General features: G+C 39.0%; 1 protein-coding gene and 1 pseudogene across 1 annotated transcript; both read left to right on the top strand.

Annotated features, from left to right (window-relative positions):
* The first annotated feature begins 1,457 nt into the window (after positions 1-1,457).
* On the top strand, positions 1,458-11,233 carry LOC100756002 (annotated as a pseudogene).
* A 9,032-nt stretch (positions 11,234-20,265) lies between these two features.
* Positions 20,266-21,198, top strand: LOC100753670 (olfactory receptor 5B3). The gene has a single exon (XM_027406790.2). It carries the CDS (start codon positions 20,266-20,268, stop codon positions 21,196-21,198), a length of 933 nt encoding a protein of 310 aa, XP_027262591.1.
* Positions 21,199-27,962: the final 6,764 nt, after the last annotated feature.

The raw sequence follows: 27,962 nt of genomic DNA, 5'->3' as shown, positions 1-27,962 counted from the left end.
CAACAGAGAATAAACAGCACAACTGAAAGTTCTAGAAAAAATAGAAGCAAATTCACCCCAGCGTCTCTGTCTCTTCTTGTCATGTTGAAGGCAAACTCCATAATGGTTTCTTCAATGCCCATCCTCCTTTCTGATGTAACTGGTGTGCCAGGAGCAGTTGTGTCTCACTGTCAAGAAAAACCCTAAACCATTTAAATGCCATATATTCTGTAGGTCTTTGAAAGGTTTGAAGAATATCTGTCCTTCTCAAATGCATCTCTCTATATCTGGGAAACGTAGTAAACCTAATTATAAGTTTTGACTATTATAGCTGACTATATAATCTGTATATAATTATGTATTACATTTTAAAAGATCTGTATAAACACAATACCAGACAAGAGGACACATATACATATAAAAATTTGACCTTAAAGTTGTATCCATAAATGAAAATCCATACCAATGTAAAGTATTCATCTCCATATCCTATTCCCCTTTTTTTTCTTTAAAAAGAGATTGACTGTGATCGTTGCCATTTATAAGCAACCCCAATTAAATTAAAATAAACATTTATGAACAATATTTGGGAATTTGGATGTCCTTCATTCCAAACTGCTTCCTGCTGGATGGGGGCGATGTCATGGAGATCCTGAAAAAAACACAGAAATCTGGCCAGGTCCTTTTTTTTGTAGTCTGCATCATCTCAGCTGTTTTGGATGTAGGATCAGTTGGGCCATTGCTTCAGGGGGTCTTGCTTTATCAAACCATATTAGTCTGGAAGGAACCCATAGCTTTCCATTTTCTGTGGAAACACAAGCAAGAAATCTTTTTGCAAGTAGCCTGTCCTTAGACTTAAATTTTGAAGTCAAAGCTTTTTTAAAATGTTTAAGTTGGATTAATTTAGCAGCACTGGTAATTGAATGTATTGTAGCAGCTGTAGCTCTTTCTTTGGCAATCAAACAATTTAAAGAAAACAATATAGCATTAGTATCCAGATTCTGTGTATTTTCCATCTTTACATGGCTTTCATATTACTCTATTTCTTTTACTTTTATTTTTTTTCTTTTATGAGACATGGTTTCTTTCTATAATTTTGGCTGCCCTTGAATTCACTCTGTACTCCGGGCTGGCATTGAAGTCACAGAGACCTGTTTGCCTCTGCTTCTGGAGTGCTGGGACAAGCCTACAAATATTTTAAACACAGTGTAAACCTTTAGAGGTTTTTCTTCTTCTGAATCTGTTTTTAATGTAAATCTTTACCTTATTCTGGCCTTGCATCTTTTAACTGTTAAACAACACTGCTAAAAATCAAAGTGGCGGCTTTTTTAGCCACTGTCTATCCAAGATAGCAGAGGTACTGTTACCACCAGCTCTGAGAGCTGTGTTCACTGCCTTGGTCTATGCTGCCATCAAGGAGCATGCTGCTTATTGGAGATGTGGTCACTACCACTGCCAGCTGCATGGGACACGAACCTATGACCCTGAGAGTAAGAATCTCATGCTCTACCTACTGAGGTAGCCAGGCCTCTTAAAGAGTCCTGCGTTTTTTTTCCCCTTGCGCTGAGTCAGGAAACCTCTCCTAAAGTAACTGCTTGAATCTGCTTGTCTCTAGCAAAACAAGAACCCACCCAAGAAAATGCTGCTACCAAGAACTCATGCTTGTCTCTGTTCTTTTGCTGCTAAAATCTCTTTTTAAGTTTTTGTGAAGTTTACATGGAAGTTCATAACACTACCGCCATCTGCCCAGGTTCTGCCTCCCACTTGACTAGTTGCTGAAAGGCAGATCTAGGCAGTGAGAGTGCAGAATCCTAACCCTAGAAATCTTGAGGGCTGCAGGCCATCTCGGGAATGCCTAGTCTAACCCGCAAGAGCGCAGGACAGCTCTGATGTCACACAGTGGCTCCACAGGGCAGGTTGCTGTGGCAGGTTCACTGCTTCCTCTGGGAACCTCAGGGTGTGGGGTAATGGTGTTGCAACAGAGTTTTATTTTGAACCCATGGGCAGGTGGTGGCTTCTGGCAGGATTTATTCTCCTGCCATATCAGCACCCAGGTTACTTTTCATCTTCGCCTGTGGCACTAACTGCCACAGAGTGTTTCTGGCACCGTTTGCAATGAGAGGAGCTCTGTGCAGCCCCAGCACCTGCTGTGTCCTGGCAGCCTAGAGGTTTCTTTCCTCCGAGTGTGGTCTCTGCCTGCACCATTTGGACCAATTGTGGTTTCTACCCCATGGCTTCTGGGACTTGAGACTGAGACAAGGCATACCACATGTGCCTTCAATGGGTATCCTCCATTTTGGAAACCTAAGGCTCCTCCCCTTCCTTATTAGCATTTACAGCCACCATAGGCATGGCCCACTGTGAAGCCCCTTGGCAATGGATAATGCTCAGCCTTGCTGGGAGAGTTTGTTTTCCTCTCGACCTCCGTCCATGTGCTGAGCACTGCCGTTGCTCATGAAAAAGATGCAGTTTCTGCCCTGTTGAGCCACAGGGTTGAGAGTCATCCGCCTGTACTCAGAATCCCACTATAACCCTGCAGGTTATCCAAAACTTTTCTGATACCAACAGTCAATCCCTCCTGTCCATTCTAACTCACTTCGGGAAGGGGTTTAGGTATTTTTCAGGTAGTCTTGAGATGGGCTTCACGTCCAGTTCCTGCAGCTGAATGCTGTGACTTGCTCCTGCCTGCCTCCCATGCACTGCCCAGCCACTGCTCCACCACAGCCTGCAGCCACCCAAAGCAGCTGCACATCCTTCAAAGGGACCACTCACCACCACCTGCCGGTGTCCAGCCTCGATGCTGCCTCAGACACCTGCCCAGCCACTGCAGCATCATAATCAGCATCCTTTGCCACCTGCTGGTCAAACACAGTTACTGCAGCTGTATGGTACAGGTAAACTTGCAGGATGGCAGAATAACTGAGCATGTGGAAAGTTGGGAATATTCTTGCTAATTATATGAATTCAATGTTAGAGGAGGCTTATGAATTGTCAGTGATGTACCTGTATTAGCAATCAGCTTTATAGTTCATGTGATATCTCTAACCAGAGGATTGAGACACAGGAAAACGGACAGTCTAGCAAATTGGATGCAGTATATAAAAGCCAGCCAGAAAATTCTAAAATAGAAGACATGGAACATTTATTTATGAAAGGAAGTTGAGAATAGCTGTAATACATTACTAACTGGAGTAGAAAAGACAAATACCCAAGTAGAAACCAAACTTTGATCAATGTCCAATTATTTGAATGCAAAAATAGCTAGGAATTGAGTCAGGATTGGTGACCTAGGACAAGCAGTTAGCTCCATGCCTGAGGAATCTATTGCTGCAAATGACAAGCTAGAGTCTAGGATTAGATATTTGGAAGGCAGTTTATATGCCATTCAGATGCTGTCTAATGATGAAAACATTAAAGAATTAGAAGCACAGGTAGATGTAAAAATACAGAAACTTACTGATTCTGTGAAACTCTTAGAATCTAACATGACTCATGAAATTCAATCTCTGCATGAGACTATGGTTACAGGTTATAAGCTTTGGATGATACAGAATTAAATTACTCTCAATCTGATGCTCCTACTCCATTAAAATGCCAGGAAAACTTTCCTAAGTTTGTCATATGTACACCAATGTTGTTTCCAGAAATTATGACAGAAAAAAATGCCATCTAAGAAGCATCCACATGGTCAGATGACATATCAGTAGGAACCCATACAATTGAAAGACTTTAAGGGAATTAAGGAGTCAGTTGTTTCATATGGTCTCCATAGTTCCTATGTGAAAAGAATTATTGAATTCATGGGTGACCTTTAATAGGGTGACGCCTACGGATTGGGAATGCCTAGTATCTGCTGTACTTGAATATTCATCTCAGATACAGTGGAGGGCTCTTTAAGGCCTTAGAGCTTCAAGGAATAAAGAATGGTTATGAAGCTCCCCTGGCTAAGATGCTGGGTGAGGGCATTTATGCTAATCTACAGGCTGAATATGATGACCGTATATTGTCCTTATTCAGGACAGCAGCCTTGAATACCTGGGACAAGGTTCGTGAGCCAGGAAAAAAGGTAGAAAGTTAAATCAGGATAGAACAGGGACCAACAGAACAGTTCCATGACTTTTTACAAAGGTTAACTAGGGCAGTAGAATTACAGGTAACATATCTGGAAACCAGAAAATCAATCATATACACAATAGCTTATGAAAATGCAAATCCAATATACAAAAGAATACGTTTGCCTTTAAAGATCAGATCAGCTCCACTGGAAGAATGGGTTTTGCATACAGCTAACCTCTACTGTAATGTACAAGATACAGGAGTTTGGGTAGGAGAGGCAATCTCAAAAGGTTTAAAGAGATCCAAAGAAGTTAAATGTTCTCAAGGTAATGACACAGGAGCTTGGGAAGAAGTACCTTACAGAAGTCAACATAGGTACCAAGAGGCCAGAGGTTATCACTACTATGAACCAGGACCTTCAGTGGGAAGAGCCTTCCTCAGGAAGCCAAGAAGGCACTAGGAACCTAGATGTTTCAGATGTGGCAGAATAGGATATACTGAGAGAAATTGTAGGAAAAGGAATTCTGACAATGCCTCATACAGAAGGCCACCTCCTTCTGGATTGTGAAGAAGATGTGGTAAGGGCAGACACTGGACCAACGAATGTAGACTGACCAGAGACTTTCAAGGAAACCTGTTACAATCAGGAATGCTTTGAGGGGGACTCTCGAAGGCCCCCACATCGAGAAAGGTCTGGTCATTCCCAGTCACTATGGAGGACAATCTTTCACAAGAAGAATAGATGGTACATTGCCTATTGACAAAAGTGATACTACTCTAGATGGAAGTTTGGCTAGTAATGAGGAATCAAACGTGACTAGAGAAGATGATATATGCATATTTTGGCAAACTTATATTAATGATAAGAGGCCTCAGTTGAAAATAAGAATTAATAATAAAGTTATTACTGGTTTGGTGGACACTGGGGCAGATGTAACTATTATTACCCAAAAGTCCTGGCCTCAGAGATGACCTCTTAGAGAGGTGAATGTACAATTTTTAGGGATTGGAACTCTATCTAGAATTCGACAGAGTGTTAACTGGATGGTCTGCATTGGACCAGAAGGACAGAAAGCATACTAAAACCTTATATTGCAGATGTAGCAATAATATTCCTCTAGTAGTGGATACAAATTATATACAATCTTTAGGTGGCAGAAAAAATTTGGTAAGCCGCTATGGAAGACAGTTACCAACCATTCAGGCTGTACAAAAACTAAGTACAAATGATAAAACTACCCTTAAAGTTGCTTACAGATGAACTTGTCGGGGTAGGACAATGTCCTATGAACTCTGAGAAGCTAGAGGCTTACAAAAGTTAGTACAGGAACAGCTTGAGGCTGGGCATATAGAAGTATCTACCAGCCCTTGGAATACTCCTATATTTGTTATCAAAAAGAAGTCAGGTAAGTGGAGAATGCGGACAGATATGAGAGCTATCTATAAGGTACTTCAGCCAATGGGCTCTCTGCAGCCTGGAATGCCATTGCCTTCCTTGATCTCTAAAGGATGGCTGATCATAGTCATTGATCTGAAAGATTGTTTCTTCACTATACCATTACAGGAAAATGATAGAGAAAAATTTGGGTTTACTATACAAACTCTTAATTCACAGCCAGTTAAGAGATTCCAGTGGAAGGTTTTGCCACAAGGAATGCTATATCGTCCTACTTTGTGCCAGCACTTTGTACAACAACCTTTGGAAACAATTCGTAAGAAATTTCCACAATCCCTTTTTTACCATTACATGGATGACATTCTTTTATCAGATTCTAATAAGGAAACATTGGGACATATGTATAATGACATATGTTATGCCTCGTTTTGGGTTACAGATTACCCCAGAAAAGATACAAAGAGGAGATTCTGTTAATTATTTAGGTTACAAGATAGACTTACAAAAAATCAGGCTGCAAAAGGTACAAATTAGAAGAGATCGTTATCAAACTCTTAATTCTCTTCAGAAACTATTAGGGAAATTTTTCAACTACAGACAATTATTGGTGTGGAAGGACATGACTTAAAACATTTAAAAATGGTCTTTAAAGAGGACAAGAACTTAAAATGTCCACGAATATTATCCAACGAAGCAGAAAAAGAATTACAATGGGTGGAAAGCAGAATACTGGATGCACATGTAGATCATGTATATACTAATCTAGACTGAATTCTGGTCATATTACCCTCCAGAAAATACCCTTCTGGGATTCTGATGCAGAGAGAAGATATTATAAAGGAATGCATATTTCTGCCACAGAAACAGAAGAAAAAGTTAAAGACATACATAGAAAAGATTTCTGATTTGATTCTAAAGGGCAAATTTCATCAACTGACTGGAAAAAATCCAGCAGAAATAATAGTAACTTTAACTAATGAAGAAATTTCCTTCTTATGGAAGGACAATGAATACTGGCAGATAGCTCTTACTGACTTTTGGGGAATGATTAGCAACAATTATCCCAAAACTGACAGGATTAAATTCATATAAAAGACAATCTGGATCCTTCCTTGTATTGTAAGACAAACTCCCATTTCTGGTGTTCTTACCTTCTACACTGATGCCAACAAATCAGGTAAGGCAGGTTATAAATCAGGAGGGGTAAGTAAAGTAGTTTAAAGTCCATATACATCTCTATAGAAGGCAGAATTATATGCCATTCTCATGGTACTTATGGATTTTACAGAGCCTCTTAATATAGTTACTGATTCTCAATAAGCAGAGAAAGTTGTCTTACAAATTGAGACTGCAGGATTTGTTCCTTATAATACAGAATTAACTTAACTACTTATACAATTACAGGAAATACTCAGAAACAGAATTAATCATATATATATATATATGATTATATATATGATTAATATATATGTGATATGATATATTTATGATATATATTGATATATATGATAATATATATTATATATATATATATATATATATATATATATCACATATCAGATCCCTTATGGGTCTTCTAGGTCCACTAGGATAAGGCAATGATGAGATTGATCATTTATTAATAGGAAGCATGCTAGAAGCCTCAGAATTTCACAAGAAACATCATGTAAATAGTAGAGGTTTGAAAAAGGACTTCTCCACCACTTGGCAACACCCAAGGAAATAGTGAGAAACTCTCCTACCTGTTCCTTCTATAATCAAGCTCCATTGCCAGCAGGCTATAATCTTAAGGGAATTTAGAGAAATGAGGTTTGGCTGATGGATGTCTTTCACTTTGCGAATTTGGAAATTTAAAATATGTGCATCATACTATAGATACATTTTCAGGGTTTCAATGGGCTATTGCTCTTAGCTCTGAAAAAGCCTATTCTGTTATTACACATCTGTTAGAGGTGATGGCCATTATGGGTATACCTGCACAAATAAAAAGCTGACAATGCTCCAGCATATGTCTCCACTAAATTGGGACATTTTTTCTAATATCATAACATAAAGCATGTAATTGATATATCACACAATCCTGTAGGACAGGCAGTGGTAGAAAGATCCAATAGAACACTAAAAGAAATGCTCCATAAACAGGCTGGGGGAACAAACCCCAAAACATAGGTTACATGATGCTTTATTAACACTAAACTTTCTTAATGCTAATGAAAAAGGACAAACAGTGCAGAAAGACACTGGACTACAGAAAAAAAACTGCTGAACTGAATCAGCTGGTATACTTCAAAGATGTACTGACCTCTGTATGGAAACCAGGACATGTGTTCCATTGGGGAAGAGGTTTTGCATTTGTTTCCACAGGAGAATAAAATTTTGGATACTATCAAAGTTAATCAAGATTTGAGTTCTAAAAGAAAAACCTCTCGATAAGAAAGAATGACAGGTAACATACCATGGTATATCTCAAAACTGTATAGAAACCTCCCAAAGGAAAGGGAAGTGTTTTGCATTTATCTTCACAGGACACCTCATCTCCAGAAGTCAAAGGACACTGAATGGGTAGATACTTAAGAAGAGAAGGTAGCTATAACCATCAAACAAAAGGAATGTGCCATATGGTTAACTTTAAAGCTGTCACGTAGAGAACTGTTTCTGTCTTTATTTCCTAGTCCCTATTCAATTATACCAATGCTGGCCTTAGAGTTGGATTTGGCTGTCCTCCTCTAAATCCTAGCATGTTGTTAAAATAAACTTCAGAGTTTCTATTCAATATCAAGAAGCCAATTGACATAATACAGAATTGGGGAAAGATTAGGGACTGTCATTTGTTTTTTCTTGGCTTTCTTCTCTCAAGGTGTACACCTCACATAATTACTATTTTCCCATGGTTGTCTTTCTTGGTATGCATACATATACAAGCAAACATTTCTGAAGACCTGCCTAACAGCAACCCCTGGACACTCTGGAAAGAAATTGGCCACACCTCCTTGGGTACACTGGATCCAATTTGCTTTGTTTCAACTGACACTTCATCCAGAACTTCGGATACTGACTTCAGTCAACACAAGAATTTTAATCAAGATAAGGACTTCAATCTGGACCTTCAATCAAGTATCTCCCACCAGACATGATCTGGATATAACCCATTCAGGACTTTCACTACACTAACATTTCTTCTCACAGCACCCCTCGAGGCTGTCATTGTCCCAGTTCAGCAGGAAGTAGCATGGAGAACACTATGCTCCCTTTCCCCACTATTGACACCTAGTTAGGGCTAGTTTCCTATTGTTTAAGGTTGGGTTTGGAAAGAGGTGTTCAAGCTTGGGCGTTTCTTTTGGATGACTTCAAGGTTTAGTTGGAATAGTTATAGTTAAGATGTGACATTAGTAGATATAACTTCATATATTTCACCCTTATCATTGTTAATGATAGATAATTTACACTGTTAAGTTTTAATCCTCTTTTAGACTAAAAGGGGAAATGTCAGCCTCTAGGGGGCTGGCATAGGTGACACAGACCATGCACACTTGGTCAAAGTGATGTAGCAAGTCCTTAAATATAAGGGTCACACACAGGCGGCTCTCTCTATTCGCTGGCTTACCTGGTGGTATGAGACTGACTCTATTGAGTGAGTACTTCCCCAATGAAACATCTGCTCATCAAACTTGCTCTGACTCCTTAGCAGTCCACATATATTGTGTTTCACAATATGATCCCATCTAAGAATCTAAGCAATAGTGGGGAGGCTATCTTAAATACCTTTCTCATATAATGAGATTGATGGCTACCTACCTTATATGTCATCCTAAAGCCTTCATCCAGTGGCTGACAGAAGTAGGAGACATCCATAGCTAAGCACTGAGCCCAACTCCTGGAATTCAGCTGCAGAGGGAGGAGTGATGAGCAAAGGGGTCAAGATCAGGCTGGGTAAACCCACAGAAACAGCTGATATGAACAAGGGATAGCTCATGTTCCCCAGACTGACAGCTCTGAAACAGGTATAGGACTGAACCAGGCCCCCTGAACATGGGTGTCAGTTAGGAGGCCTGGACAGTTTTTGAGGCCGCTGGTAGTAGGTCAATATTTATCCCTAGAGTATGAATGGACTTTGGGAGCCCATTCCCCATAGATGGATACTCTCTGACTAGACACATGGGGAAAGGTCTAGGTCCTGCCCCAAATGATGTGACAGACATTGATGACCCCCATGGAATACCTCACCCACCCTGGGTAGCAGAAAGGGGATGGGATGGGGGTTCAGTCGGGGCATGGGAGGATGGGAGGGAGAGGGAACTTGTATTGATATGTAAAATAAGATTGTTTCTAATCTAAATAAAAAAGAGATCCCCATTTTCAACTGGAAGCTTTTTATTTTTTATTTTTTTGTATCTGCAATGGTTAAAAGTACATGGCAAAATATATGAAATTATTACTTGATCAGTTACCCTATTACTTCACTGTGAAAATGTAAATATTGAGTTTCATGAAAGGTGACAAAAAGTAATTACAAACTTAAGTGGCTAGATTTGATTTAAATTCATTACAAACTGAGAATTAACAGTCACTTCAAATCATTTAAAAGTTGGCATGAGTTCAAAGCAGATAATGCCAATTAATAGTTTAGTAACAGGAATAAGTTATTCAACCTCTTGTACTTTGTAATTTACATAAATGTGGTAATCCAATTAATACATTCCTAAGAAAACCCAATATAAACATTTCAAAAAGTGTCCACAACAGTGTTTATGAGGGGAGCAATAAGGAAGTGTCACCGGTTCTGAGTTCAGGAGAGATTACTTGGCAAAAGACTCAGCCAAACAAGACATTTCTATTAAATTACTAAATTGTCAAAATCAGTGTTTATAAAGAAAGTTTTAAAATATTCTACATTATCTATTAGTTTTCTGCACTTCATAGAATAATTAATGCTATATAATTAGTTTACCCAACTTGATTGTGAAGCCTGGATTTTCTTTGAAGAAGCTTAAGGCACAAGTCATATATCAGTGGTTTCTATGCATATCATATCATTTTCTTTTATAATTTTGTTCCTTTTGTTCTTATGGCCACAAGAACATCCATTGATCTCACATATCTTGGATAAGGAATAGGACAGGAGTGTCATATTCCTCCTGCTGGGAGTCACCAGTGACCCAGGCCTGCAGTTTCTGCTCTTCATCACCTTCCTCCTCATCTCAACTCTGGTGAGGGTGACCTGGGGATGATCCTGATGATTGTCCTGGACTCTTGGCTTCACACTCCCATGTACTTTTCCCTAGGTAACCTGTCTCTCATAGATTTTTGTAATTCTTCAGCTGTTATTCTAATATTGCTGGACTTCTTAAAAGAAAGAAGGTCATGTCCCACGATGAGTTGCTGCACAAATGTTCTGTATCATTGCCTTTGCCAGTGTGTAAAACTACCTGTTAGCATAAATGACATATTATCACTAGGCAGCGGTGTATAAGCCTGTACACTATTCCACAACCATGACTACAGATGTGTATGTATGGCTGCTTATAGGCTGCTATGTTCTAGGTTTCATAAATATCTCCATTTACACCGGAGATACACTCAATATCTCCTTCTGTGAGTTCAATGTGGTCCATCATATTTGGTGATATTCCAGCAGTCATGGTTCTCCTCTCTTGCTCTGATAGGAATATCAATGAGCTGCTTATTCTTTATGTAGTAAGCTTCAATATCTTTGTTTGCTACCATGGTTATTTGAGTATTTTACATACCATCCTATGTATGAAGCTCAGGACATTGCACGGCTGTATCCACTTGGGCCTCTAATTTGAATGCAGCCACTATTGTCTGTGGGACTGTCATCTTCATGTATTACAGCCCAGATCCATTCATTCCTTGGAACAGTTAGGTCTGGGCATCCCATGGTTATATGTTCTTTGTTTTAACTTGCTATATGTTGTCATTCTCTGTAGTAGCCTTTATGTGCTACAAAAATAAACTTCTTTAATGAAGGATGAGAGATATGGTTATTTTGGGTGTAAGAATAACTATGTAGAATAGAGTTGGAATCTTCATTTAGACAATAGAAGTGGCAAAAACTCCTATTGGTCTATGATCTCCCAAGCCACAAGTTCTTGACTAAATTTACAGTGTCAGTCATAAGTTCCCCTCTATTGAGTATGCCTCAAGTACACTTAGACATTATTAATTGCTCTCAAGGTATTAATGCCAGAATTACAACATTGAAAATATCTTTCAGGTTGTTCTCCTTTGGCAGCTCATGGAGTACCTTTCAATACAATGAAAGCTTGTCATGAGGGAAGAGGCTTCCAGGTCACTACCAGCTTGATGCTCAAACTTCTGGGTCTGAAATAAATATTGTCTTTATCAATAAGGTCTTATTTTCATATTCTAGCAGACAACAATAGCCTGTGGTTTTTTGGTAATCTCTTAGAATTTGCAACCCATAACTGAAAGGGAAGTTTCCCATACCCAGCACTGGGATTTTTGTTAGATACTCCATCATGGATGGAGCATTTTCACCTCATTTGGGACAACTCTATTTGAACTACACACATACACAGGCTCATGTGCACACACACAGACATACATGCACAAACACACAAATGTGTATGTTAGCTCACAAAATAATATCACTCTACGGCTTTTTCAAACATCCTTAGTGCTATTTATCTCTCTTCCCCACATCTTCCTCTCTATTACCCTCATCTCTCTCTCCTTTTAAGTCCCTACTGTGATTTCTTTTACCCATTCATATCACAGTATTTTGCTATCCACTTCTCTAGAACCTCTCTCAACATGCTCTTTTCTACTTTCTTGGCTTCTAAATTTACTCTAGATCATGTGCACAAATCTAAAGATGCAGAGGTAGGGTCAACTAATAAGAGAAAACATACATTGCTTTTCTCTCTGGGCCTGAGTAACCTCACTCAGTATACTTTCCAGTTCAATACATTTGCCTACAAATTTCATGAACTCATTTTTCTTTTGCCACTGAGTAGAATTCCATTGTGTATGTGTACTACATTTTCATTACCTACTCATCAGCTGGTGAACATCTATCTAGGCTACTTCCATTTACTAGTTTGTTGTGGATAGAGCCTCAATGAATGTAGCCTGAATAAGTATCTCTCTGGGAGGACATAAAATGCCTTGGACTCTTATTCTCAGGCAGTTGAAGGCAATATTTTCAATAGCATGTCACATTACCTTTTTTTCAATTTATCATTCATTTCATTTCTTTCCTACTTATGCTTCTGCATGTCCATCACATAGTTGTAGAAGTAATTTGGTTAAGATTTTGATCCCACATGGAAGGCCTCACCCTTCCTGAGGAGTGACTGGGCAGAGGAATGAGCAGAGGAATGAGGGGTCGGTGAGGGATATGGGAAGATGGGAAGTGGAGGGAACTGGGATTGATATTTAAAATAAGGATGTTTCTAAATTATAAAAGGATTTTTCTCTATCTTGTCACAATAAGACAATAGCTGTGGAAGCATAATCTTTTTTGCATTTTCTAGGTTATTAAATTTGGATATTTCTGAGGAAGTAGAAAGACAACAGAAACATGGAGTGTGTTCTAACAAATAGAACAATCTAATAACAAAAACAATGAAATTGTCCCAGCGGCCCATTACATACATTGATTATACAAAATTCTTGGATGAGCTGAAACATGTTGGTAGGCAGATATAGTAAGTACATACCAGTGTTTTTTTTTATTATTTTGGTTTTTCGAGACAGGATTTACCTGTGTAGCTTTGGAACCTATCCTGGCACTCGCTCTGGAGACCAGGCTGGCCTCTAACTCTCAGAAATCTGCCTGCCTCTGCCTCCCAAGTGCTGGGATTAAATGTGTGAGCCACCAACACCCAGCCATCATACCAGTGGTTTTATGGTCCATATTTTATCAAATTTTACATATAAAGGCATTAATGATCCCATGGATGCTGACATATGGTAGTGTAATGCTTTCTTTGACATAAATGCCATTTTATGTACTTCTAAAAAACTTGAGAGAATGACAACACAATATCTTCAGCTTCACTACTGGGAAGGTCGATGAGAAGAATAAGTTCATTATGCAAATGTGAAGAGAAGGAAGCTTGATATTCAGAACAATGTTTAACCAAGCAACAAAGCTGTACTTCTTGGAACAATTTATTACTTGATAAAAACATTTGATGATCCAGCCACTAAACTACTAAACATAATTCAAAGAAAGTTAAATCATTAATTTCTTAGTTCTTTCAAAGTTCACTGTAGCTTCATGCAAAATGACCAGGGCAAGAAAACATACAGGTCATCTGTCAGCTGCCGAAACATAAAGAAAATGTGAAGTGTGAGCATCATTGAACTCTGTTCATGCTTAACAAGTAAACTGCCATTTGCTGCAACATGGATGGAACTAAAGGTCACTATGTTAGTGAAATGGGCCAGAGTGACAAACAGTTGCTTACTGACCTCATTCATATATGGCACCTTTAAAACTGTATCTCACAAAAGATGACAATTGAATAATGGTGACAAGAGATTACAGACAAAGGGGTGAAGGGACATCAACAAAGGCTGTATAGTTGTTATTAACTGTTATCAGAGGTTTTAGTGTGCTATTACACAACAGGATGACTTTAGATAACATTCAAGAACAATGAGTGAACTCCAGAGAAGAAAAAACATTTGAATTTTCATCATAAAGATCTAATGAACTTTGGGAGAGAGATATATTTAGTCTCATCTAAATGTCACATCACAATATATACATACATACATATATGTATATATGTGCACACACACACGCGTGCATGTATAAATAATTCATGGTATAATGCACTTTGATATATCCTAATGTTCTTACTAATTAATGAAATAATAAAATTTACTTTTTAAGAGATAATAGTCATCTTGATCCCCAGAGGCAGGTTAAATACCTCTTCTGTTTGTGGGTGGTTGGATGCTTGGGTTATATATTCTCTAGAGGGAAATATCTAGAGATTTCTAACTCACTGCAATTATTCCAGTTTCCCAAAGTGACTCAGTATCATGTGTTTTATAAGAAGTGTTATGTATACCATGCTCAATTGGACATCCTTTATTTGTTTGAATGGCAATCATTGTGAGTACATAATAACATTTTCTTGACCTGTGTTATTTGTGGACATAATTATGACTTGTGAGAGAAAAGTAATGTGTCTTTTACCAATATAAGGGAGTTGAGTGACTCTTTCAAGGATACAGAAAGAATACGAGATACATACAGTATTTGATATGTGTGCTGCTATTCTTTTCACCATTCTCATCTGCATTACAAAAGTTAGAATATTTTGACCCCTTCCTGAGAGAGATCTTCTGACAGCATTTACTAAATACAATATAGCTGAATTCATGACTTAAAATCACATTCTGAATTAAATATTCTTTCTCTTCTAGCAAAGTGGCATGTCATTTTGAATACATGTTTCACAAGTATTCAAGTGAGAAGTATAATTTATGCAACTGTAGTATGGAATCTTCCTCTATAATAGGTTCTTTGGGATAATGATACTTTCAAAAGACTTAGTAAACTGAGGTGATATGGAGCATATATGTCAAAATGTCTAATTTTGCAATTCATGTGTCCTATAAAATTGAATAGGAGTAAGGGAAATGATATTTTGATTGATGGTGTAATGACTATCTTCTGTACAGTATCTTTGCACTTTACTGAAGGATTGAAGCACACACACAAACACACACACACACACACATACACACACACACACACACACACACACAAAGAAAAAATACACACACATGAAGTCCAAACCCAGATTAATTAATCATCTTGAGTATTTTTATACTGCTTCTATAAATTTCCAACTGCACATAGTTCTTCTAATACTCACTTCCCTTACTGATAAAAGAATAAATATGTTACATAGCTCACTCCCACAAAATCCGATTTGTGGGAGTCACAACCTAATAATTTTTTCCTTTTTTATTCTTTAATTACTACTCATGTTTACTTATCCATCCCCCCATTCCTCACACTCCCATCCTCTCATGTTTCCCAGCAATCCCCCCAACCCATCCCCCAACTCCTACCCAGGGATAGTGAGGCCCTCCACAGGGGACCTTCAAAGTCAGTCATATCATTTGGGGGAGGGCCTAGGCCCTCATTGCTGTATCTGGGCTGCAATACTATCCTCCCATAGGGAATGGGCTACCATAGTCCATTTGTGCTCTAAGGATAAACAGTGGCTCCACTGTTAGAGGTTCCATAGACTGTCTTGGCCTCCTAGCTGGCACCCACATTTAGAGGGCTTGGTTCAGTCCAATGTTGTTTACACAGCTTTATGACTAGGGTCTTCATGTTCTCAGTAGGTCACTGTTTCTGTCTGTTTCTGCAACACTGGCTTGGCTCCTTTGCTCACCACTCCTCCCTCTCCACAACTGGATTCCAGGAGTGTGGTTCAGTGCCTAGCTGTGGGCACCTGTTTCTGCTTCGAACACCTACTGGATGAAGGCTCTAGGAATAGTAACCAAGGTAGACATCTATCTTATTATAGGGGAAGGACATCAATGGTATCTTCTCTACCAATGCCTGTGTCCTAACATTTCCCCTGTGCTAGACCTCCCTCCAAACTTGTATTGTCTCCCTCTATCAAGGCATCTCCTTACTTGCGCTCCTCTATTCCTCCCCTGCCTCAGTCCTCTTGTCCTCCTCCCCCCTCCCTTTCTTTCTTTCCCACTTCCTTCCTTTCCCCGCCCCGGCTCCCACATTGCTCAGGAGATTTTATTCTCCTCCCCTTCTTTGAGGGACTATGCAATCTTCTCTTGGTATCCTCCTTGTTTCCTAACTCCTCTGGCAGTGTGGATTATAGACTGGTAATCCTTTGCCCCATGTCTAACAATCATATGGGAGTAAGTACATACCATGTTTATCTTTTTGTGATTGGGTTACCTCGCTCAGAATGGTTTCTTCTAGTTCTATCCATTTGCCTGCAAATTTCAAGATTCCATTGTTTTTTTTTTTCTGCTGAGTAGTACTCCATTGTGCAAATGTACCACATTTTCTCTATCCATTCTTCAGTTGAGGGGCATCTAGGTTGCTTCCAGGTTCTGGCTATTACAAATAATGCTGCTATGAACACAGTTGAACATATGTCCTTATTGTATGAATGTGCCTTCTTTGGGTATATGCCCAAGAGAGGTATTGCTGGATCTTGTGGTAGACTGATTCCCCTTTTCCTGAGAAACGCTGTACTGATTTCCAAAGTGGTTGTACAAGTTTTCACTCCCACCAGCAATGGAGGAGTGTTCCTCTTTCTCAACCTCCTCTCCAGCCTCTCCAGCATAGACTATCATTGGTGTTATTGATTTTAGCTATTCTGACAAGAGTAAAATGGTATCTCAGTGTAATTTTGAGCTGCATTTCCCTGACAGCTAAGGATTTTGAGAACTGTCTCAAGTGTCTTTCAGCCATCTTAGATTCCTCTGTTGAGAATTCTCATTTAGTTCTGCATTCCACTTTTAAATTGCATTGTTTGGTGTTTGGGTGGCTAGGTTCTTGTGTTCATTGTATATTTTGGTTATCAGTCCTCTGTCAGATGTGGGGTTGGTGAATACTATTTCCCATTCTGTGGGCTTGCATTTTGTCTTGCTGACTGTGTCCTTTGCCTTACAGAATCTTCTCAGTTTCAGGCGGTTCCATTTATTAACTGTTGATCTCAATGTTTGTGCTACTGGTGTTGTGTTCAGAAAGTGGTCTCCTGTACCGATTTGTGCAAGAGTACCACCTACCTTCTCTTCTGGGAGGTTCAGTGTGGCTGAATTTATTTTGAGGTCTTTGATCCATTTGGACTTAAGTTTTGTGCAAGGTGATAAATATGGATGTATCTACAATATTCAACATGTCTGAATCTAGTTATGCCATTACCATTTGTTAAAGATTCTTTCTTTTTTCCATTGTATAACTTTAGCTTCTTTGTCAAAAATCAGGTGTTCGTAGGTGTGTGGGTTAATATCAGGGTTTTCAATTCGATTCCATTGGTCAACCTGTCTATTTTTGTGCCATTACCAAGCTGTGTTCAGGACTATGGCTCTGTAATAGAGCTTGAAGTCAGGGATGGTGATGCCTCCACAAGTTTCTTTATTGTACAGGGTTGTTTTGGCTATCCTGGGCTTTTTGATTTTCCATATGAAGTTGAGTACTATTCTTTCTAGGTCTGTGAAGAATTGTGTTGGGATTTTGATGGGGATTGCATTGAATCATTAGATTGCTTTTGGCAAGATTGCCATTTTTACTATGTTGATCCTATCTAGACAAGAGCATGGGAGATCTTTCCATTTCTTCTATATTCTTTAATTTATTTCTTTAAAGACTCAAAGTTCTTATAATACAGGCCTTTCACATTTTTGGTTAGTGTTACCCCAAGATATTTTATGTTGTTAGTTGCTATTTTAAAGGGTGATGTTTCTCTGACTTCTTTTTCAGCGCATTTATCTTCTGTATATAGTAGCCCTACTGATGTTTTTGAGTTAATCTTTTATCCTGCAACTTGGGAGGGGGTTTATCAGCTGTAGGAGTTCCATGGTGGAGTTTTCGGGTCACTTATGTAAACTATCATATCATCTGCAAATAGTGAAATCTTGACTTCTTCCTTTCCAATTTGTATCCCCTTGATCTCCTTTTGTTGTCTTATTGCTCTAGCTAGAACTTCAGGTACAATATTGAAGAGATATGGGGAGAGTTGACAGCCTTGTCTTGTTCTTGATTTTAGAGGAATAGCCTTGAGTTTCTCTCTGTTTAGTTTGATGTTGGCTGTTGGTTTGCTGTATATTGCTTTTATCATGTTTAGGTATGTTACTGTTATTCCTGATCTCTCCAAGACCTTTGTCATGAAGGGATGTTGGATTTTCTCAAAGGCTTTTTCAGCATGTACCGATCAGTATGTTGTGTCTTCATTTTGATTTAATTCTTTAAAGGAAGTCTTTAATATTAAAATCAGAAAGAAAATTTAGATATTAACAGTGTTGGTTTCTTTTGCCCAGATGAAAATCAAAATTTCACGAAGGAAATTTTTCAAAATAAATTTCTCAGATGGTATTACAGAAGTAGGAACTGTACATTCGGAGTAAAGAGAACTAAATACTGGAAGGTGTAGACACTAACTGATACCAGGGTCTAAGATACAGAAAATTGGGCAGGGAAATGTCAACTCTTCACTCATGACAAATGAAGTTTTGCATTTCCAGTATTGGCCTTGATCAAAACATGCTTTCCATTGGCCCATCCTAATAACAACATGATAGACTTTGTCACCTGTGATAAACACTGAAAATGGCTTTCTTTTATATACTAACTTATTTTATTTTTATTTATTTATGTAGTATCACAACAATGTTAACATAAAGTAGATATTATTAATAATCTGAATTTTTCTGATGGAAATATGATGTTAGGAGACAAGTGGCAACATCTGTTTGAAGAACCTGAATTCTCTGCTGCACGTAACTAGAGATATACAAAACTTAGAGTTGCCTCTGTTAGTTGAACCTGCCCTAATAATTCCCCATTTTAAGAATGCCCTAGGATAGTATATGATTCAATAGGTGAACTCATCTTTAACTTCAGTTTATAAACATATGTATGCATCAATGAGCAGGAGATAATAATCATGAGCTAGTGCAGGAAAAGGTTACATGTCAAATAGGAATCATAAATTCCCTATGGTGAGATGCCATGTTCAGGCTTAATGCATGGGAGAAGGGCATGGGCCTGCCCAATCTATTGTGTCAGCCTTTGTTGACTCCTCATGAGAGCCCTTACCTGGGAGGAGGAGTAGACTAGGGGTGGGCTGTAGGGGGAGGCAAGGAAGGGAGTGGGAGAAAAAGTGTGAGGAAAAACTGTGATTGGATTTTAAAATGAAATTTAAAAGAATAAATAAATTATAAAAAATAATTAATTAGGGCCGGAGAGATGGCTTAGCGCTTAAGAGCACTGACTGTTCTTCCATAGGACCTGAGTTCAATTCCCAGCAACTGCATGGTGGCTCACAACCATCTGTAATGAGACATGGTGCCCTCTGCTGACATGCAGGCAGAAGACTATATACATAAGAAATAAAGAAAATCTTAAAAAATAATTAATTAATTGCTGGCATTGTTGTCATTAAAAGAGGACGCAAGTCATACTTCAGGATTCTATCTGCTTGGTTTTACCTCCACTGTGAGTTTAAAGTGCTGTGAATAACACATGGAACTAGTTAATAGTTCAGTAAAATTGAATCAAAGGTTTAAATTTAATTTAACTTGAATCTACTCAGACCTACTTAGGAATAATTTATTCTGAATCAAAAATTCATATGGTTATAGAGATGAGATTGCAACTAAGGATCATAACAGTGTGGATAAATTTCTCACTTCAAGTGCTTAATAATTTATAAAATGTAACAAGAAACATGGTTGAGAGGGTATTGTGCAGGCAAAAATCAATGTGACTACAGAAATTTTTGACAGGTACTCCAATGGAAGTGTCAGCTTTTATTGTAATTAGAAAAATAAGCTTTTAAATAGGTTCATCTACACTAATCATTTTCATCAAATTAGTAAATTGTCATTTTGTCTGCTTACAAATTGATAAAATGTTAAAATTGTACAGATGGCCGAGATTTGATATTGTGCAACCCTCTATACATTTGATACATTTAGTTTGTTTTTCAAGTTTGTACATTCTTTTGGAAAATATTAAGGGAATATATATAGCCACAATAGAAAAAGTACACACTTTGTTCGTAACTTTCCATTAACATTTCCTTTATTATATTGTACTTTTATTACTGCAGATATTGTAGAACATGATGAAGAACAAGACGGAAGTGACACACTTTCTCCTACTGGGACTCACAAGTGACCCTAGCCTACAGCTTTCACTCTTCCTCACCTTTCTCATCATCTACACTGTCACCCTCATAGGGAACCTGGGGATGATTCTGCTGATTGTCCTGGACTCTCATCTTCACACTCCCATGTATTTTTTTCTAGGTAACTTGTCTCTGGTGGACTTTTGCTACTCTTCAGCAGTCACTCCAAAAGTTATGGCTGGTTTTCTTATAGAAGACAAGGTCATTTCCTACAATGACTGTGCTGCTCAGATGTTCTTTTTTGTAGCCTTTGGTACTGTGGAAAATTACCTCTTGGCATCAATGGCCTATGATCGCTATGCAGCAGTATGTAAACCCCTACACTATGCCACCACCATGACTACACGTGTGTGTACATGGCTGATCATTGGCTCTTATGTCATTGGTTTCCTGAATGCTTCCATCCACACTGGAGACACATTCTGGCTCTCTTTCTGTGAATCTAATGTGGTTCATCACTTTTTCTGTGATATCCCAGCAGTCATGGTTCTCTCTTGTTCTGACAGACATGCCAGTGAGCTGATTCTTGTCTATATAGTGAGCTTCCACATATTTTTTGCCTTCATAGTTATTTGGATATCCTACACATTCATTTTTGTCACCATCCTGAAGATGCAGTCAACTGCAGGACATCACAAAGCTGTGTCCACCTGTGCCTCCCACTTCACTGCAGTCTCCATTTTCTATGGAACTGCTATTTTTATGTATGCGCAGCCTAGTTCCAGTCACTCTATGGACAGTGACAAAATTGCCTCTGTGTTCTACACCATGATCATTCCCATGCTGAACCCTCTGGTCTACAGCCTGAGGAATAAAGATGTAAAGGGTGCATTCAGAAAGATCATTTGGGAAGCAAAATCCTCTTGACATTGATTTCTCACTTCAGAGACTCATGATACTTGGATTCAGACTTTTCTGATATTTCTTGTTACTGAGTTACATTTAAAACCCACTGATGGGGGAAGTACTTCTGTGTATGTTTATCTTATTGATTGTTAAATAAAATACTGTTTGGCCAATGAAACAGCAAGTTAGACAGGACTAGGAGTTAATGAAGATTTTGGGAAATGTAGTAGAGAAGTGATGATCCGGGCCGGAAGTGACATAGCAAGGAGACTCATATTTAGCAAGGAGAAACAGGAAGGGTCCCCTTTTCCCCTCCGCTCTTCCTCCAGTGGAGCAATGTTATCCACCGGCAAGGAGGGATGCCAATAAGGCATCCGGTAAGATAAGTCTTATAAAATATATAGATTTATGATAATTAAGACTGAGCTACCAGATGAGAATCCTAGTCATTGGTCAAGCAGCTTTGAACCTAATACAAGTCTCTCTGTGTATTAATTTGGGCCCTAACTCTGGCAAGCAGCTGGCATAGAGTGCACATGTGGCAGTGGGGCTCGGGGGCTTTGGGCAGAAAGATGAATCATACCAGAACCCACTTTTTGTGCAAGTCTATGAAACATTTTTTTTTTTTTTGCAGAAACAAACAAACCGAAAGATTATTTTCAGAAACATGTACCTAAATTATGGTGTATAAAACATCAGGGGTTGCCTACACAAACCTTCAATCAAGATATTGATGAATTTATTCACTTTTCTTCATGTTACCCTAGCAAGTTAAGATGAAAGCTCATAAGTGTAGAAAGAAGCTTATGAACAACAGACAAGCATATGGGCAATGTAAGAAGAAAAAACTCATGGACATGAGTAATTTTTCAGTTAAATTGAACATGGCAGCTCTGGATGGCGGTGGGAGGGTAACTTGGGTAAAACACTAAATGAATCTATTTAGTTAACAAAAATCATGTATATTAAATATACATGTATATTAATATTATTATTAATATTAATATTAAATGAAGCACAGTCACCATAATTTTATTTTTTTACATAATAAGTGGTACTCAGTTTGGGAGACTGGCATGCTTGAATATTCAGGGTTGTACATCCTTAGTACCCATGGGATTTCATTGGCATTTAAAAGCCACAGGCAGATTTCAATGGGAGGTGGTACAGCAACCAATGACAAAAGGAACTCTTAAAGAAATCTCTCTAGCTTGGAGAGATCAGTATGCTTTTTTTACACTGGGTTAAGAGTGTTTGGATGCATGCCCCTTAAGTATGGATGCCAAGTTTCCTAAGTAGCATAGCTGCTCAAGTGGAAGTGTTATTTAAATCTACTAACCTATTAGTTTCCACATCAGTCACTCACAAGATTGGACTGGTTTCATTATTGCCAGCCACATATCCAGGATTTAAAATGACAGTCATATTCCTTATCTTGTTTTCTCTTCCACACATGATATCAGGAGTAAAAAGGCACATATTGTTTGACAAAAATTTCAAAAGTATCATTCATGATGTGATGATTTATCTTATCTGTCTTATGACAAAGCACCAATAAAATGTAGAGAAAACAGACATTTATTTATCAGATTTTAGAAAGTTGGTCATCTAAATTAAAATTGCCAACAATTTGATCCTAAGTTACCTGAGGGCTCATTCCTTCTTTGCCTTCTTTTTGCTCTATTTCTTCATGATAGAAAACAAATACATATAAGCTGAGGAATTCTTGTTACTATAAAGCACTAGGAGAAGCTTAGAGAATTCCCTGTTAGGTGAGGGTGACCTAGGATGGGGAAAAACATGCCAGACAGACAGCTTAGTGAGAAGTTTTACTAGAAAGGGAAGGGACAGAAGAAAAATAGGAAAAGAGCCATAGAGACACAGAGACAAAGTAGACAGAGAAGAGTGAGACAGGAAAAGTCCCTTCTGCTCCAGGGGAACAGGGGGAAAGAGACAAGTGTGAAAGTCCTGTGTCTGTCTTTTAAAGGGGTCCTTTCCACCTGTATGCAGACTATCAAAGATGGAATCCTAGGCTGATCAGGGTATTGCCTGAATGCATTCTGCCAGATGACAGGAGCAGGCTAGCTCAATGCCTGAATCCTTACCATTCTCACAGGTGTGAATTCTGAATCCTAATTAAGTGGAAGAAGGAAACACACAAAATGGTCTATGCTAACTCCCTAATAGCCATGTACTTGCTCACTGATCCTTAATGATAAGGAAATAGTTCATTGTCTCCTATGAGTTGAGCACACACTGCCACACTGAGGGTTGCTTCATGTACCAAGCATCTCCCCTAAAGGTCTCATTTATTAATGAAGCCACCTTGAGTCTTAGGCTCAGCACATGAATTTTTAAGGTGATATATAATTTCAAAGCTTCACAAATTTATTACTTATTAAATTTGAAAACAATCATATTTTACATATCAATCACAGTTCCCCTCCCTTCCATCCTCCCCTAACCCCTACTGACCTCCCTATCCCATGCTCTATCCACTCCCTAGGGAGGGTAAGGCCTTCCATGCGGATGATCAAGGTCTGTTACATCATTTGGGGGAGGTCCTATGCCCTCCTCCCTGATTTTGGCTGACAGAGTAACCCTCCACGGGAATTGGTCTGTCACACATTTCTTGATATACTCCATTTTATTCACATGCTTCATTTTCAGTGTGCAATGATGATATTTTATGTTTTTTTTTAAATTTTATTTTATTAGTTCTAGTTAGGGAACAAGCTTATTTCAAGTCCCTTCTCCCTCTCCCTCCCCTCACCCCCAAACTTTCTCCCCCACCCCCAGCCCACCCCCCCAACCCCATCCACCCACTACTCCCCAGGCAGGGTAGGGCCCTCAACGGGAGCTCAGCAAAGTCCACCAAGTCTTCCTATGCTGATCCTGGGCCCTTCCCCATGTGTCCAGGGCCAGAGTGTAACCCTTCATATGGGATGGGCTCTCAAAGTCCCTTCTTGCACCAGGGAAAAATACTAATCCACTACCAGAGGCTCCCTGGAGTGCAGAGGCCTCCTTATTGACATCCATGTTCTGGGGTCTGGATCAGTCTTGTACAGGCCTCCTGGACAGCATCTGGGGTCGATGTGCTCTCCCTTGTTCAGGCCAACAGTTCCTGTGGGTTTCTCCATCCTAGTACAGACCCCTTCGTTCTTCATTCCTCCCTCTCTTCAACTAAATTCCCGATTTCGGCTCATTGTATATCTGTGGATGTCTGTCTCTGTTTCCATCAGCCACTGGGTGAGGGCTCTAGGATGGCATAAAGAGAAGTCATCAATCTCATTTTAGGGGGAGGGTTTTTAGGTTATCCTCTCCACCATTGCCTGGATTGTCAGATCGTGTCATCCTTGTAGGTCTCTGGAGATCTCCCTGGTTCCTGATCCCTTCTCGGGCCTACAGTGGCTCCCTCTGATATCGTATCTCTCATCTTGCTCTCTTTCCTCTATTCTTCCCCCAACTCAATGTTTCTGCCCCTCCATTTCCTCTCCTCTTCTCCTCTTCTCTTGCTCTTATTGTAGCAGCTCCTTCCCCCCCCCACCCTCATGCCCCCAATTAGTTCGGGAGTTCATGCCACTTCCATTCCTGGGGACCATTTAACCCTTAGAGTCCTTCATGTTTCCTAGTTTCTTTGGTGAAGAGCATTATATACTGGTAGTCTTTTGTTCTATGTCTAAAATTCATATATCAGTGAGTACATACCTTGCTTGTCTTTTTGTGACTGGGTTACCTCACTCAGGATGGTTTCCTCTAGTTCCATCCATTTGCCTGCGAATTTCAAGATTCCATTGCTTTTTTCTGCTGAGTAGTACTCCATTGTATAAATGTACCACATTTTCTCAATCCATTCTTCAATAGAGGGGCATCTGGGTTGTTTCCAGGTTCTGGCTATTACAAACAATGCTGCTATGAACATGGTTGAACATATGTCCTTGTTGTAAGTACATGCCCTATTTGGGTATATACCCAAGAGAGGAATGGCTGGATCTTGAGGTACACTGATTCTCATTTTTCTGAGCAACCGCCATACTGATTTCCAGAGTGGTCTTACAAGTCGCACTCCCACCAGCAATGGAGGAGTGTTCCTTTTTCTCCACATCCTCTCCAGCATAGATTGTCATTGGTATTTTTTATTTTAGCCATTCTGACAGGCGTGAGATGGTATCTCAGAGTTGTTTTGAGTTGCATTTCTCTGATGGCCAATGATTTTGAGCACTTTTTTAAGTGTCTTTCAGCCATTTCAGATTCCTCTGTTGAGAATTCCCTATTTAGTTCTGCACCCCACTTTTTAATTTCGTTGTTTGGTGTTTTGGTGGCTAGCTTCTTGAGCTCCTTATATATTTTGGAAATCAGTCCTCTGTCAGATGTGGGATTGGTGAAGATCTTTTCCCATTCTGTGGGTGGTCGTTTTATCCTACTGACTGTTTCCTTTGCCTTGCAGAAGCTTCTCAGTTTCAGGAGGTCCCATTTATTAATTGCAGACCTCAATGTCTGTGCTTCTGGCGTAATGTTCAGGAAGTGGTCTCCTGTGCCAATTTGTTCAAGGGTAGTTCCCACTTTCTCTTCTAGAAGATTCAGTGTGACTGGATTTATGCTGAGATCTTTGATCCATTTGCACTTAAGTTTTGTGCATGGTGACAGGTATGGATCTATCTGTAATTTTCTGCATGTCCGAATCCAATTGTACCAGCACCATTTGTTGAAGATGCTGTCTTTTTTCCATTGTATAGATTTAGCACCTTTGTCAAAAATAAGGTATCCATAGGTGCGTGGGTCGATATCAGGGTTTTCAATTCGATTCCATTGGTCTATCAGTCTATTTTTGTGCCAATACCAAGCTGTTTTCAGAACTATGGCTCTATAGTAGAGCTTGAAGTCGGGGATGGTGATGCCTCCAGAAGATCCTTTATTGTAAAGAGTTGTTTTGGCTATCCTGGGCTTTTTATTTTTCCATATAAAGTTGAGTATTGTTCTTTCAATGTCTGTGAAAAACTGTGTTGGGATTTTGATGGGGATTGCATTGAATCTGTAGATTGCTTTTGGCAGGATTGCCATTTTTACTATGTTAATTCTACCTATCCATGAGCATGGGAGATCTTTCCATTTTCTGGTATCTTCTTTAATTTCTTTTTTTAAAGTCTCAAAGTTCTTATTGTACAGATCTTTTACTTTTTTGGTTAGTGTTACCCCAAGATATTTTATGTTGCTTGTGGATATTGTGAAAGGTGATGTTTCCCTGATTTCTTTCTCATTGGATTTATCATCTGTATATAGTAGGGCTACTGATTTTTTTGAGTTAATTTTGTATCCTGCTAACTTGCTGAAGGTGTTTATCAGCCATAGGAGTTCCCTGGTAGAGTTTTTCGGGTCACTAATGTAGACTATCATGTCGTCTGCAAATAGTGAAAGTTTTACTTCATCCTTTCCAATTTGTATCCCTTTGATCCCCTTTTCTTGTCTTATTGCTATAGCCAGAACTTCAAGTACAATATTGAAGAGATATGGAGAGAGTGGACAGCCTTGTCTTGTTCCTGATTTTAGAGGAAACGCTTTGAGTTTCTCTCCATTTACTTTGATGTTGGCTATTGGTTTGGTATATATTGCCTTGATCATGTTTAGATATGTTCCTGTTATTCCTGTTCTCTCCAAGATCTTTATCATGAAGGGATGTTGGATTTTGTCAAAGGCTTTTTCAGCATCTAGTGAGATGATCATGTGGTTTTTCTTTTTCAGTTTGTTTATATAGTGGATTACATTGATGGATTTTCGTATGTTGAACCATCCTTGCATCCCTGGGATAAAGCCTACTTGATCATGGTGGATGATTTTTCTGATATGTTCTTGTATTCGGTTGGCCAATATTTTATTGAGTATTTTAGCATCGATGTTCATGAGGGATATCGGTCTGTAGTTCTCTTTCTTAGTCATATCTTTGTGAGGCTTGGGTATCAAAGTGATTGTAGCCTCATAGAAAGAGTTTGGCAATATCCCATCTGCTTCTATTGTGTGGAACAGTTTGAGGAGTACTGGAATTAGCTCTTGTTTGAATTTCTGGTAGAATTCTGCAGTGAAGCCATCTGGCCCTGGGCTTTTTTTGGTTGGGAGGCTTTTGATTACTGCTTCTATCTCATTAGGGGTTATAGTTCGATTTAAACTGTTTATCTGATCTTGATTTAATTTTGGTAAGTGATATTTATCCAGAAAGTTGTCCATTTCCTTTAGGTTTTCCAATTTTGTGGAATACAGGTTTTCAAAGTATGACCTAAAGATTCTCTGGATTTCCTCAGTGTCCGTTGTTATGTCTCCCTTTTCATTTCTGATTTTGTTAATTAGCATGCTCTCTCTCTGCCTTTTGGTTAGTTTGGCTAGAGGCTTGTCTATCTTGTTGATCTTCTCAAAGAACCAACTCTTTGTTTCATTGATTCTTTGTACTGTTTTCCTAGTTTCTACTTTGTTGATTTCGGCTCTCAGGTTGATTATTTCCTGGCGTCTACTCCTCCTTGGTGTGTTTGCTTCCTCTTGCTCTAAAGCTTTCAGTTGTTCTGTCAATTCTCTAATGTGACTTTCCTCCAGTTTCTTCATGTGAGCACTTAGTGCTATGAACTTCCCTCTTAGCACTGCTTTCAGGGTGTCCCATAAGTTCGGGTATGTTGTGTCTACATTCTCATTAAATTCTAGAAAGTCTTTGATTTCTTTTTTTATTTCTTCCTCAACCCAGGAATGGTGCAATTGGGAGTTATTCATTTTCCACGTAAATGTAGGTTTTCTGCAATTCGTAT

This window comes from Cricetulus griseus, chromosome 3, assembly GCF_003668045.3.
Source record: "Cricetulus griseus strain 17A/GY chromosome 3, alternate assembly CriGri-PICRH-1.0, whole genome shotgun sequence".
Taxonomy (NCBI): Eukaryota; Metazoa; Chordata; class Mammalia; order Rodentia; family Cricetidae; genus Cricetulus; species Cricetulus griseus.
This window is presented reverse-complemented; position numbering and strand designations above follow the sequence as displayed.

Bases quoted from the DNA above. Each gene is read 5' to 3' on its own strand.
- LOC100753670 (XM_027406790.2), top strand. From the start codon at position 20,266: ATGATGAAGAACAAGACGGAAGTGACACACTTTCTCCTACTGGGACTC.